At 40.8% G+C, this 13,882-nt stretch overlaps 2 protein-coding genes across 3 annotated transcripts; both read right to left on the bottom strand.

Annotated features, from left to right (window-relative positions):
- On the bottom strand, positions 1-5,495 carry LOC137889607 (charged multivesicular body protein 4b-like). Its single transcript, XM_068733538.1, has 5 exons — positions 5,159-5,495; positions 3,452-3,629; positions 2,885-2,999; positions 2,244-2,370; positions 1-1,357 (listed from the first exon to the last, which is right to left on the bottom strand). The coding sequence occupies exons 1-5, from the start codon at positions 5,343-5,345 to the stop codon at positions 1,293-1,295; spliced, it is 672 nt and encodes a 223-aa protein (XP_068589639.1). The 5' UTR covers positions 5,346-5,495; the 3' UTR covers positions 1-1,292.
- Positions 5,496-6,744: 1,249 nt separating this feature from the next.
- LOC137889293 (vesicle-associated membrane protein-associated protein B-like) lies at positions 6,745-12,382 on the bottom strand. Of its 2 annotated transcripts, none has more exons than XM_068733081.1 (6): positions 12,055-12,382; positions 10,503-10,655; positions 10,273-10,376; positions 10,101-10,181; positions 9,622-9,753; positions 6,745-8,768 (listed from the first exon to the last, which is right to left on the bottom strand). In XM_068733081.1, the coding sequence occupies exons 1-6, from the start codon at positions 12,110-12,112 to the stop codon at positions 8,595-8,597; spliced, it is 702 nt and encodes a 233-aa protein (XP_068589182.1). In that variant the 5' UTR covers positions 12,113-12,382; the 3' UTR covers positions 6,745-8,594. The 2 variants fall into 2 exon arrangements, with proteins under 2 accessions (XP_068589182.1, XP_068589181.1); XM_068733080.1 differs by having other exon boundaries at positions 9,622-9,804; positions 12,055-12,381.
- Between the last annotated feature and the right edge of the window lie 1,500 nt (positions 12,383-13,882).

Genomic DNA, 13,882 nt, shown 5'->3' with positions numbered 1-13,882 from the left:
AAGAATTGAAAACCTTTAATGATTTTGCAAATAATATTCTCATCTGGATAAATAAAACATAGAAATGCAAACATGCTTGTCCATACATCCTTGTGTTATGTTTTTTTTTTTTCCTATGTAAAAAAAATTTACATAATGACTTTGAAAAACTAAAGTAATTAACTCTTTAAACTCCAAAATGTTGTAGATTGACTATAATCTAATCTTTTACAAACCACTATCTCCTTCAAGATGCAGTTAATAAGGTGTGACAATAGTTTATTATTATTTTTTCAACATTATACAATTTGAAACAAAAACCTTTTATGAGAAGAACCAAGACAGACAGACAGAGCAGGATGAAAATGTTTAACATCTCTCTTTCTAGCCGTGCCTTGTGATCTGTATTTGGGATTTATCCATTGTTGCATGCTTCACTCAACACAACCTCTCCATGATGGCAGAAATACAGTATATAAAAAGAGACACATTTGGGATATTTACACCAAATAACAAGAACCACTGGTGAGAACGCCTTTGAGGGGAGGGAGAAGTCGCTGAAATGGCGACAGGAGGCGAAGAGGAGGGAAAAGGACAAAAGCACGCAGCCGTAGATAAAAGAAGAGGTTCGCATTCTGGCAAACACACAGCTCATAGCTTCTTCAGCCAGCTCATGCTCAGCTGTTCTTCCTATTTTCAACAGCATTAACAAAAAACAAAGGAGCAAAGGATTGTTATTTTTGTCAAGAAGGAAAAAAAAGAAAGAAAAAAAAAAAAGAAGAAAAAAAAAAAAAAGAAACATCCAGCCAGTTTAACGCCACAAAACACAGGTAAATATGTGAGTCAGAAACAGATCATTGAGGATCACTGTCCTCCAATGATGTTAGCAACGCCATGCGGCCTTTAACACTAATCTGACCACAACTCCTTTATCGCACCACAGACCTCATAAGATTACACCTCAGTATGAGCTCTGTGGGTGAAATAGCCCTGCCCAGTATGATGACCATTAAGTGCTAGTATTGTGTTAAAATTCAGGGTAAAAACATTAGGTGACTTTGCCAAAGTACAGTGATAGAGCTTCAATATAAAAGCTGACTGGCTCGTCTGCTGAGCACCCAGGGGTCTCTGTATTTGTGAAGGGGACGGGAAAACAAAGTCTACAGCATTTTTGCTTGCTAGTGTTACATAACGTCAGCTCTCCTCAGACACACAAAAATATACTCATACACAACATCCTATCAGTCCATTCATTCCCCCTTGCTCCTTCCTCTTCCCTCTCTGATGCAGGTATGATGTGGCCGACGCTGCGTCTACATGGCTTCCATCGCCCAGCGCTGCAGGTCCTCCATGTCGTCCTCGTCGTCTTCTTTCTTGGCTGTGGGGGTGAAAAGATGGAAATAACAGTTGTGAGAGATGTGAATGAATGAATGAATGAGTGCGGTTATGCTTCCAGAACTCATCCTGAACCAGGATCAACCTCCACCTCAAACATCGACTTTAACAGCTGAGCCTGAAGCAAACGTTCAACATTTTAGAAAATATGATTATTTCCCTTGTTAGAGCAGCACCTGTCTGCAGTAAGTGTTTTCGTTTTCACATTAACAGCAGAAGTAAGAGGAGGAAGAGGAGGAGAGGATGAATAATGCCACAGGTCTGTCAGCCAGTTTAATGTAAAAGACCTGAAGCCTTTCTAAACAGTGGAGTTCAATAGTTTTAGTTTATAATACATTAATTTATATGTTCACTCTGGGGATGATGAGAGCACTCTAAACATTGGTGGGTGTATTAGAAAAATAAACTAAAAGTATATATGTATATATATCTACTACAGATGCACTGATACTGATACTTATATCACATATCAGTCAAATACTGACTCAAGCAGCTGGATCGGGTATCAGTAACAATGGGCTGTTCTGGTATCGGATATCATTGTTTTAATAAATAACAATGTGCTTATGTGCTGGACTATTTTTTGGCCTTGAACAGTAACTTAATAGAGTCTCCACTGGTTACCTGGCAGCTGCACAGAGCTGAGAAATATTGCCACACCCGTAAAATGGCAAAATCTTTTAACGATTAATCATATTTCCCAAAGCGTTGACTATTCCTTTGACCAATAAAAAATATGCTGCCATAGAACTAGAATATTATACATAGAATATAATATTGTATCATATATAGAATAGAATATTTTGTTTCTCTGGATGTTACAGTCAGGCTCATGGAGTTGTTGTATCAGTTGTTGAAAAGGCTCTCACCAGGTCTGGAAGGTAATGAAGTAGAAGGCACATTGGGAAGGGGGACGTTCTCTGGTCCGCCGATCTCCAGCAGGTTTTTGTCCAGCTCCTCTTGTTCCAGCTCATCCAGCTCTGCCAACAGCTCATCCTGGGAAAACACAGCGAACAACACTGAAGTTGAGGATAATCTCAAAGAAATTCATGCAAAACCAAAAAAAAAGATATTGATCCTAGTAAATCAAAGCAGCTTAAATAAAAAAAAAGTTTTTTATTTTTTCTGTCCACTTGGTGAGTTTAACATCTCGCTGAGAGTCTCGTCTAAATACTTCCAGTCAGTTGACTGAGAATTTGAGAGAGAGTGTATTCATTCTTTCTGCCATATTGTCCCCTAATGACTCAATACCATCAATTGTGGTGAAGTTGGTCTATGAATAAGACCATTCAAAAATAAGGAAGCCTTAATGCCCGAGTCATGACTCAAGAAATACAAAGAGGTCAACAAACGCAAACAACGCTGTGCAGCACTAACTTTGTGGTCCACCCTGTGTCATCATCATCAGTCCATTACTTATTTTATATATATATATATATATATATATATATATATATATATATATATATATATATATATATATATATATATACGAAAAGCGCTGCCCAACCTCATCAAACTCCTCTCCAAAGCCGACGGGTTTAGAGATGGCGTCGGAGATTTCCTGGGCCAGCTCCTGCTGCTCTGTGATGTCCTGCATTAGGTCGTCCACTTTGTCAATGTCCCTAAAACAACAAGCAGGGGAAGAGTCATATGTGAGCTAAACAGAATGCCCCATTACACCTTTTAACCGAGCCTCATATACCTATACATACTGACCATTTGGCACAGTTAAAAGTATGTTTCTTGTCATTTTGGCAGGTAAATGTGTATGAATGTTTTATTATATATTCCTATTGTTTCTGATCCTGTCACTGATTACATAATAACATCTTGTGCTAATGAGTTTGGATGAGAGAGGTATTAATGCATATGGCTCAAATCCTCTGTATTTTGTTACGAGCAAAGCATATTCCTCATAATCTTTCTACTGATGGAAAACAGACTGCCTCTTTTTTCTCGCCTTGTAGTCCCATGAAGGCAATCAAGAAGCAGCCTTTATAATCAGGCTTCACATCCATAAGCCAATCAATACAATTGTAAAGAACTTAATCAGTGACTGGGTGCTCCCTCTCACATGTTTTCATGGGCTGACTTCATGGCCTTGGCAGCGAAGCCCATGTTCTTGAGCACTTCAGTGTTGGTGTTGGCGTTCTCCAGAGCCTCTCTCTGGAACTCGATGGTCGACAGCGTGCCATCAATCTGGGTGAGCTGCTTCTCGTACCGCTTCTTTCTTTTCAAAGCCTGCAGGGCCGCTGAGGAGAGAAAGACAGTTTATTGTCCCAAAAATAGATTGATTGCATTCCCCTGAGAGGAAGTAAAACTGTGAATCGGGGGGGGGGGGGGGGGGGGGTTGTTTTGTCCTTTAACAGGGGGGGGTTGTTTTGTCCTTTAACAGGAACGAGAGCCTTAGAAAGTGGTGAAACGACAGGTGTCCTGTGAAATGACAGTGATCCACCACTGAGTGGAATCATTGACATAATGCTTACTCACCAATCTACCGTGTTAGTGACTCTTAGGTCAACAGGGAGGAGTGTTAGATGTAGCTTGTGACTGGCACTCGAATGACGGAAAGTAGAAATGATTCAGCCACAGCTTTCACATGAGCACAACCACAGAGAGTGTAGTGAGGAGGAAATAATTAAGGTAAGATCAATGTATAAAGTATTCAAGCAAGAACAAAGCTTTTTCTTTGTATTGAATGCAGTGTTACACCAAGATGTCTGCCACTTCTTTAGAAGCAGGGCAATATATTTTTATATCCCATCATTGCAATAACAAACTATATTTTTTGCCCCACTTGAGGCGACGTAAATCAATTATTCTGTCCATCGGTTTATCTCTTTCTCCAGTTCTTTAAATCGAGAGCAGCATATCTCTACTACTAGCCGGGTCTGCATGAGATTTGTTTTGGATATTCATGATCCCCGAGGATTCATTCTACATTTTTGGATGACCTCTTGATCTGTATTCTAGCAGTATCGTCAGCCCGGAATGTCTATTTGCACACAAGTAACAATCACAATAAATTCAACAAGTAACCCACCACATTCACAAGCTTTCCTTCTTTCAACATTTCAGTTTGAGCAATAAACCGGTGCTGCATACATCACCTCACCTATGTGCTTATATCTTGTGTTAGTGTTCAGGGCTTCTGGTAACTGAAATACTTTTGTTTACATATGGCCCATCATTACTGATGATAAACAAAGTTCATGGGTCTTTGTATTTGTTTTCTAGCATTATTAGCTTCTACAATAATAATATGTCAGACAGCTGTAGGACCCGCTGGAGACTTCTGATCGAGGTGCAAACACGCCCACCTCTCTGACAGTGACAGCACGTCCTTTTAACACGAGCTCTAATGTTCGACCCTTGTCTCGACACACCGAGCCAACCACTGTACTGAATGTCTATCTGTAGTCCAACAGCTGGAGCTGCATCGCTTGCCACACCTTTTAGATTTTTTTTTAATGGCCACCGATCAATCAGCCGAAAAACATATCACCACAGAGATGAGGGGGGGGGGCGCAAGGCTAGTGTTACTGCAGCGATAGTCAAGCATGAGATGATTACATCTGTAACACAAGCGACGTAACACCCACTTATCTCGGGTGGCAGCCGTGGCCACGATACCGACGGTAGGTGAGGCTGCCAACACTTCTGAGAGATGGGGAAAGTTAGCCAACTTAGCTAGCGTGCTGCCATTTAGGTCCGGGTTGTTGACCGGGCTATTTGGTGATAAAGCCGAGAAACTGTCAGAAAATACGCCCCGATGTCTCACCTCTTTTGTTTTTCGTGCCATTCTTTTTCGCAATTTGCAGTTCCTGTTCGATCTTTTTCTCTAGAAATTCCTGTTTCTTCGTTAGCATCTCCTCCGTCTCTCGGAGTTTCTGGATAGCCTCCTGTGGGCTCGGTCCCTTTCCTCCTTTTCCTCCTCCTCCTCCGAATATCTTAGCGAACAGCGACATATCTAGGGTGCTACAGTTACAATAAGTATAAAAAATAAATAAAACAAATCTGCGAAACACCCGAGAAAGGCAAGCTTAGCTACCTCGCCGCTAGGCTACACTGACACTTCGCCCTAGCCTGGAAGCTGGAAGGATTGTTGACGTTTTTCTACTTCCTGGATAAGGCCCGTTGACGTCATGTTGCCCGATGAGGAGTGGGCGGGGCTTGTTGGGTTTCTGTCTCCATCTGCTGAACAACTGGAGCCCTCACTAGCACCATAGACTGTACATGACCAGTACTACATTATTGTGTATTTTGTTGTTCTCACTTATTGGAACATGCTCTCTAGTTTCTCTGTACTGTCCCGTCTATTACACTGGTATTTAATTCTAAAGATTCAGCTTTGTCTCATTTAATGAAGAGCTTCAATTCATTTCTGAGTATTTTTTAGGAGAACCTGCAGGTGCACTGCCCTGCTGCTGGGATACCGGTGAACCTGTGGCTGCACCCAAACCAATGACGTCACGACAGGTGTTTTATATCAGGTGTCAGCTGGCAGCCATATCGAGACTCGGTTCTGTACCTGAAACAGAATACTAATGTGCATAGAAGTGATCTTTTTGTATGCGCATGTTGAAGACTACTGGATTCATTTCACTACATTGGTAATTTAATTTTAGTTTAAAAAACAAAAACAAAGAAAGAACTTCAGACACTTTTATATGCATTAATGAGATTTTGCAAACTTAAATTTTAGGTATAGTTTTCTAACCTTTAACTATATTAGGCTATATATATATATATATATATATATATATATATATATATATATATATATATATCATATATAATGATGTATGTGCAGAGTTCCGTACTTGACACATTCATCAATGTCTCAGACAGGATTGAAAGCCAATCGTGGTTCAATATTCAAGATGCACTTGTGTGATGTGCAAGTATGAAGCCTCCAGTGCAAATAAACTGAGGATGGACTTTTCAGTGAAGAAGACATTGTGTGTCATTTAAACATTCAAACTATGAAATGAAGTGTTTGCATATTCACAAATACTTGATTTTCCAATCAGGTAGGAGTAAATGTAGGCTACTCCCACTTTGTAATGGAGGCTATCTTTTAAGAGTTTGTAGTCATAAGGCCCCTGATTATGAGCCCCAGAAGACATACAACTGTTTTCACGTGAAGACCGAACTGATCTCTAAAATCAGTGGAGTTTATTGTCTTCCATTTAATTTCAGTATTGAATAATCCCCTTAATAAGGGCAATGGGTTGGTGGTCCTGCACCCAGGATGTTTTTGCTCTTTTACTATCAAACTGCATCTCTCTCTCTCTCTCACACACACACACACACACACCTTACAATAAAAAAAAAAAAGAGTAAACTTTTCACAGAAGCAGACAGTTGGGGGGGTTATGCATTTTAATTCATTGTGATGCTACATCATCCATGGTGGTTGTTTAATTATTTCCTTTCTTTAATACAGTATGTTAATAACTTTGCCAGTTATCTTTTTAAGTATTTTTTATGTACATACAAAAGAGTATCCAATTATCGTGTGATTACATCCTTGTGTGACTATCTTTGCATGTGTGGTCTGAAGCACTGATGCCTTGTATTTTTCTTCTCTTTAATGTAGTGTGTATTCACAGGTCGGTCCTCCTCTCAGCTGCCCACATTCCCACTTCTCTGCTCCCCGAGCTCCCTCAGGCAACGAAAAACACATTCATTCTTTTTTTCTTTCTTTAACAACCTGCTAAGATGGTCATGTGACAGCCAAGATAATACAGCTGTGTTGTCTGTTATCTCACAACCACCAGAGCCCAACATAAAACAAAAGGATAATCGAACACACACACACACACACACACACACACACACACACACACACACACACACACACACACACACACACACACACAGTGTTTTGCCAATATAACTTCAACACTCAAATAATAATAATCATAATAAATCCAGGTCATTACATGCAGACTGCAGAGTGGACACTTGAATAGTGCATTTTAATATTATAAACAGAAGCATCTGACTACTAAGAAAAAAAAGTAAAGAAAAAGAATTGCTGTAATACACTAGAGGACGCAAATACAATACTTCATGAGCAAAGTTAAACAAGGTGGCCAAAGCTATTGTTACATACTGTATGTTATATATTGAAAAGGTCCGTTGGAAAACATCAGTTTTGCATGAGAGCACTGTTTTAGGGGATTTATTGTCATTTTGGTCTAGTGGCTCGCTCTCTCTCTCTCAACCTGAGGAAGCACTTATCTAAAACATTTAAGTGTGATGTTTTGAACTAAATCTAAATAACAGCTTTGCTTTTTTTTAACTACATCACCATGCAGCATAAATTCTTTATTATAATCTTGATTTTGAAGGTTATAGTTTTCAAATGGCAAAAAAAAGTGAAAAGAATCAAGTTTTAATCTGATTTTCAACAAAGACCCATTTTTCAGTTGTGTGCAGGAAATCTATTCAGATGACAGTCTAGTTTTCAAACCACCCCTCTTCCTTCTTTCTGAAACAGCCGGTGATTTCACCGTTTGTGATCTCCTCACATAAAAACATCCACAAACAGTCACTTCAGCCCCTCCTGCAGGAGGCAAAATCAAAAGGACACACTCAAACACACACACGCGGCTTCTACTGGCTCACATTTTTACCACATACCGTTTAGAAAACAATACATTGAGTTTGAATCTAGAAAAAAAAATCCTTCACTGATCACTTGTGTTCACCTCTTTTTGTAGATTATCAGTAATAAGTGGAAGAGAGATTATCAGAAGAAGAGTGTTAGATCTTTCATATAGACGATGTGAGAGAGGAACTTGAAGACTTAAGAATCAATAAAGAATCAACAGAAGACATTCAGCCAGCGTGAAGCCACTCCCACACACCACTAACTGTTACCTGTGGAAGTTGCGGAAGATCATTTAGGAAGGAGGGATGGACGGAAAGGACAGATCAGAGGTGGTGATTATTTCACAAAAAAAAAGAAGACAAAAGGCAAGACCTGTGACAAAAACCCTCGCACTCACGGTTTAACTTGCTTCATTCTCTTGTTTACACATTAAATTATTTTCCATCCAGACAAACCATCACGATATTGCCTTAAATGTTAAAAAAGAAAAAAGAAACAAACATAAACCCAGAAGACATCCCCGTTGCCGCCATCGGCACGTGTCCTGCCGAGCACGCCGTCCGTCACTGTGCTGTCTGTCTGTCTGTCTGAGTCTCTACAGGGCCAGCTTGCCAATGATGACTCCAATGACAAAGAAGAGAACACAGAGTGCCAAGATGCGGGTGCTCAGGCCTTCGTCCCTCATGGTTGAGGTAGCCATGGCGGAGGAGGAGGAAGAGTGAGGAGAGCCCATTGAGGTCACCTTTCTCTTCCGCAGCCCGTCGTCCTCCTGCGTTTAAGAGACACAGACAGACAGACAGAGACAGAGACAGAGACAGAGAGAGAGAGAGAGAGAGAGAGAGACAGACAGACAGACAGACAGACAGACAAGTCAGAGATTCAGTGAGACCAGCTCAGCACACACAAACACACTCGAATGGATGTTGCAAGCAGGTAGAATGTTGCCGCCTTAAAGTGCTGTCGGAAACGTCCAATCGCGAGCTAAGTACACACAAATCCCCCAACATAAGTACAACACTATAGTCTCACGACAACTTTGTTGCCTCGGTGTGACGAAGATACAAGCCTCTAGATTAAAATACAGAAAAGCGTAGATTTAATGTAAAGACCTGATTGTTACAGCCATGTGAATTCTGAAGCAGATTACTTTGACAGTAATATCCGGATGTAATTTGGTGACATTTTTAACAGCATATAGCTACTCTCAGAGAGGAGCCTTTAGACTGAAGCTCTGCCAAATGCAAGAAAAAGGTTATTTATTTTGAAGTGAATCATTTAGAGGCTGCTGGACGTACCACTGGAAGAGAGAACATTGTTCCTGGCACTGGTACATAATGTCACCTGATATGTGCAGCTTTTAACTTCTACAGCCTCATTTGGGGGAAAAATTACCATGACTAGAATGATTTTAGAGAAATTTGGGACAGTTGTTCAGTTTTCATGTTCAGTTTCCAGCAGTGCAGCACTTGTCAAAGTCTACCAAATCATTTTTCACCTCTAGTTGTATGATGGCCGTCATTTAAACAAGTCAGATGATTGAAGAGTGAAAACTCCTTCTGTGTATGATACGAGGCTGAAAGAAAACACAGACATGTTGCCTCTTTTGGTTGCGCGCGTCTCACCCTGATCTGTTTGTTTTCTTCCCGTAGCCTGTGCACCTCCATCTGCAGCCGCTTACACTCCTCCATGATCTTCTTCACCTCCCCGTCATCCAGCGAGGCACTGGCTGACTTGGGCAGTGTGGAGAGCTCAGACTTAACAGAAGAGGGAGAGGAATACTCAGTTTGGTTGGTTTCACTCTCATGCTGTGGAAGAGAGAGTGAGGGTGGGGGAGGGTGAGAGGCAGGGAGGGGATGAAGAGACATGCGGAGAAGTGGTAGAGAGTGAAATGAAAGGACAAATGAATCATAAATGAATAAATAAGCATGTAATGGGTGATACAGTGATGTGTTGCTGATGGGTAGGAGACTAGGAAAAGAAAAATTAAACTAAGGAAAAATGCAATGTGAATGTTTCAATCTGATATGATTCATTTAGATCTCATGTGGCTATCATAACTCTGCAGACATTTAAACCTGTGAAATACATGAGTGAGACTTACAGTTTTGTCATTTTCTAGAGGCATCTCAAATGCACATCTCAGCTTTGAATCCATCAGCTCTTCAGGCTTTGCTTCCTTCCACTGTGGGCAAGAACAAGGAATAACATAAGGAATAAATAAATATATCAACAAGAATATAATCCCAAATCAGATATTATGTTCTGGTACTCACAACTCCTTCCATGTCAGTCATGCCGTACGGGGCCAGCATGGACTGCACCATGAATTTGTGTTTACTCTTTTCATTGGGGTCGTAGTCAAACGGCTGGAGCATAACTGCGGACCAAAAACAATGACAGAATGGAGAGCCAGAACGTTAGGGTTGACCGGGCTTTTCACCTATGTTAGGGTTGACCAGGCTTTTCACCTATGCTGCCAGAAGATGCAAACATTTGTACGAACCAGAAACATTGACGGAGTTTCCGGGGTCAATGACACCACTGTTTGGGCGCACACAGTATCTGCGAGGCGCGGTTGTCTTGACTTTGAAACACACATTTCTATCCGTGGGGTTGGTGAGCTTCAGAGTGGCAGTGACGACATCTGTAAACGGGCCTGAGGAGGACACAGAGAAACAGTACAGTGACTTCAGGATGTGTGAATTTACACTTTTATTTACTAGAATGAGCTTTTGTCATTTGTGTGCATGGCTTAGTATCGTAGTTAGGATTCAAAACCGAGTGGTCATTTATGATAAAGTACATACACATATTGTGTGTCTGCAGGGATGAATTTATAATTAGTGTTTGTGAGGGGGCTCCTCAGAGTCTGTCGTAAACATTGCACATTAAACATTTAAACAGTGGTAAGAGGAGCAAAGTGTGCAAGCATTTACGTCACTAATCATGCCCCGCCCTCAGACAAAACCTGGACACTGTAGGAAAATTACAATGTTTTTTTGTTTCTTGTATAGCATGTAGATCACCCTCATTAGACTGTCTGATTATGTTTAATGGAACATTTAACCTCTTTTCAACACTGAACCTTGATTTTTAGAAATGTGTTTTGGACAAGTAACCTCACTGTGGTTGCTCACCTCACCTCCCTTTCTGCTCTAATCAGACGCACTGAGCATCAGTGGGTGGGGGTATGCATCTTATTCTTGGGTTATCGTTGCATTCCAACCTCTGCAATAATCAATCAGAGAACAACCAGCTGACTGACTGAACCCATTTCTTTAGGCCATTACTTGACCCATTTCAACAGCAATATCACACACACACACACACACACACACCCAAAGGCAGTAATCTCAGAATGTAGCCATTATCCCTGGCACACCAGCTAAGTCTGTATTTTCACAATCTTTCTGCCTGTATACAGAAAAGCTGGAAAGGAATTTAGGTTGCACAGTGAAAGTAAACTGGCAAATCTCCCAAGCACAGCTTGCTAGATTAGAAACCCGTGAAATAAGCATGGTAATGAGGCTAAGAAATTACATCCTGATCGCAGAAATTGCTAGAATAGACGCTGCTTGGCAGTGGGTGTTCGTAACAACATCGACAGGGAGGCATATGTCAAAAGTATTCCGTTAGATCACATCACGATGTTTTACGAGCTATCAGACTATTTAGAAAAAAACAAAGCATATGGAGAAAATTAGTGAATGTGGATTAAAGAAATGTGACGGGAGGCCTGCCCTGACGCTGCAATGACAGCTAGGAGTTTGACTTGCTAGCTAGGTTAGCTAAATGCTACCTAGCTAGTTAGCATCGTCGCACACAGAAACAGTGTCGTTTCATCTGTCATCGCCACTGCTGTCGTACACACAGTGTAGACGACAGTTAACGTTAGCATTGACCGTCTATCTAATTAAATAACGGCACCAATAAATAACGAGACATTTGCACACGTTAACTGGCCAATGCAATGCGGTGGCCGTCAATAACGGCTTCTTGGTGAACGTTAGCTACCTAGCACCCGGCCCTGCCCTCTGGTTCAGCGTTTACGTTACCTCTGAACTTCAGTTCATGTTGTGGCTCTAGCACCAGGACTTGTTCTGGTCTGGCCATGTCCCGGAGCTTCTTCCTGTCGTGACAGCGAGGACAACTTGTAATTTACCACGGGTAACGTTAGCCCGAGGAGGTGAAGCGGCTGGCTCCCGGAGAAACGACCCGGCCGTCCACGGAGTGTCTACAGGAGGGAAGGAGGACACGGTTACAAATGCACCACCACTCGGACTGACTGGTTGGCTGACTGAGTGCCACCGACAGCTGCTGGGGGCTACCTGCTAGCGCTAACTCTGCTAACAGCGGAGAGAGACGGAAAGGAAGGAGGAAAGTGACGTCACGAGAGGGGCGGTGCTGTGGCCAAATGTCACGTGGTTGCTTGACCGCTGCAAAAACAAACCATCATACCTTGAAATGATTACATAAAAAAATAAACGCTATGCTAACATAAAACAAAATAAAAAAATTCAAACGACATGACCTTAATAGTAGCTATGGCCCTGTTATGGACATCTACAATACCATGAAATCCTCGTACTAGTTCATATTTATATACATGTACCCCTTAACAGTTTATGTTAGTATTTTATACCATCATGTTTTTCTAACTTCGTATTTTCATGTCATTATATGAATCATGAAATAGCTGAATCAGGGGGCTACAAAACTGCAGTCTTAAATCAGTTCCAACTGTTGGGAGTTGCATTTTATTACACTCTGACACAGAAGTCATGATTCATGATTAATTCCATAATTCCCAGAATCATACTACCTTTGTCCTTTTCCCGAGCAAAATTACTATTCAGTTTCTTTTCCGGGCCCAATGTCTCTCACTGAAATACAGAGAAATTCCCTGGTAGACCATAACACCAGTTATATATTTTGATATTATGTTGCCTTACAGTTAATGTCTTTATTTTCTGATCCCTTTGGAACTATACCTTCCAAGAGTTATTTGCTGAATTTCATACTTGCTGCATGTCTTCATAGCTGACACTTAATTACATTTAATACAGACATCAGATGTTGGGTACGACTGTTTACCATACTGTGCTTTTCCTTTCACAGTTCACCGTTACTAACTTTGAGTTCACTTTTACAAATGGATTCTTTTCCAGGGGGAATTAAAGCCGCCTCAAATCCCATCGTACTCCACTTCTCATAGAAAACTAATGTAAGGTAGGAGCTAGGTTGCTACTTGTGTTGCATCTAATCCTGTATACTTATTAAAGCAACAATTCAAGTCATTTTCTACTTACCTCCTGATCAATTTGGTTGGCTCAACAAACGGACTGAATTTGCTCCTGAACGTCAAGCTCAACTGTTGGTGGCATAGCAATCATTTCACAGCTCACAAAGCATAAAAAATAACACTTTTACAAGATGAATGTTTGCATTTGAAAACTCATTGTGGTTATAAAACACTTGGGCTTTTGGATGAATACAAGATTTGATACTTGTGTATATCAGCTATGTATATCAAGCATATTTGGTCTCAAAACATTCCCTTGAGGGGAATGAAGTTTTGTCTTGTATTTGCGGTATAAAAGAGATAAAAAGTTTAATTTAACACTTTGTGAGTAAGCTATATCTATATATCTAGATCTATAGATAGATAGATATATTATTTTCCAGAATTGGGTTGGATATTCAGAACTTCCCTCAGTATATCTTTACCTTCAGGGACACCCTGAGAAGCCAGCTCCAGGATAAAGGCCATTGGTTACACTTTCATGGGGAACAACTTTGTTATTTAATTTTCAACCTGAAATACCACATTGTTCACCTTCAAAATAAGAGGACGTCCTGTTAAACACGGGTTTTGCAATCTTC

Source organism: Cebidichthys violaceus, unplaced genomic scaffold (assembly GCF_023349555.1).
Source record: "Cebidichthys violaceus isolate CVI_PGR_0920_01 unplaced genomic scaffold, fCebVio1.0.p SCAF_6, whole genome shotgun sequence".
NCBI classification, from domain to species: domain Eukaryota; kingdom Metazoa; phylum Chordata; class Actinopteri; order Perciformes; family Stichaeidae; genus Cebidichthys; species Cebidichthys violaceus.
The sequence above is the reverse complement of the archived record's forward strand: the minus strand, read 5'-3'. Positions and strand labels throughout refer to the sequence as shown.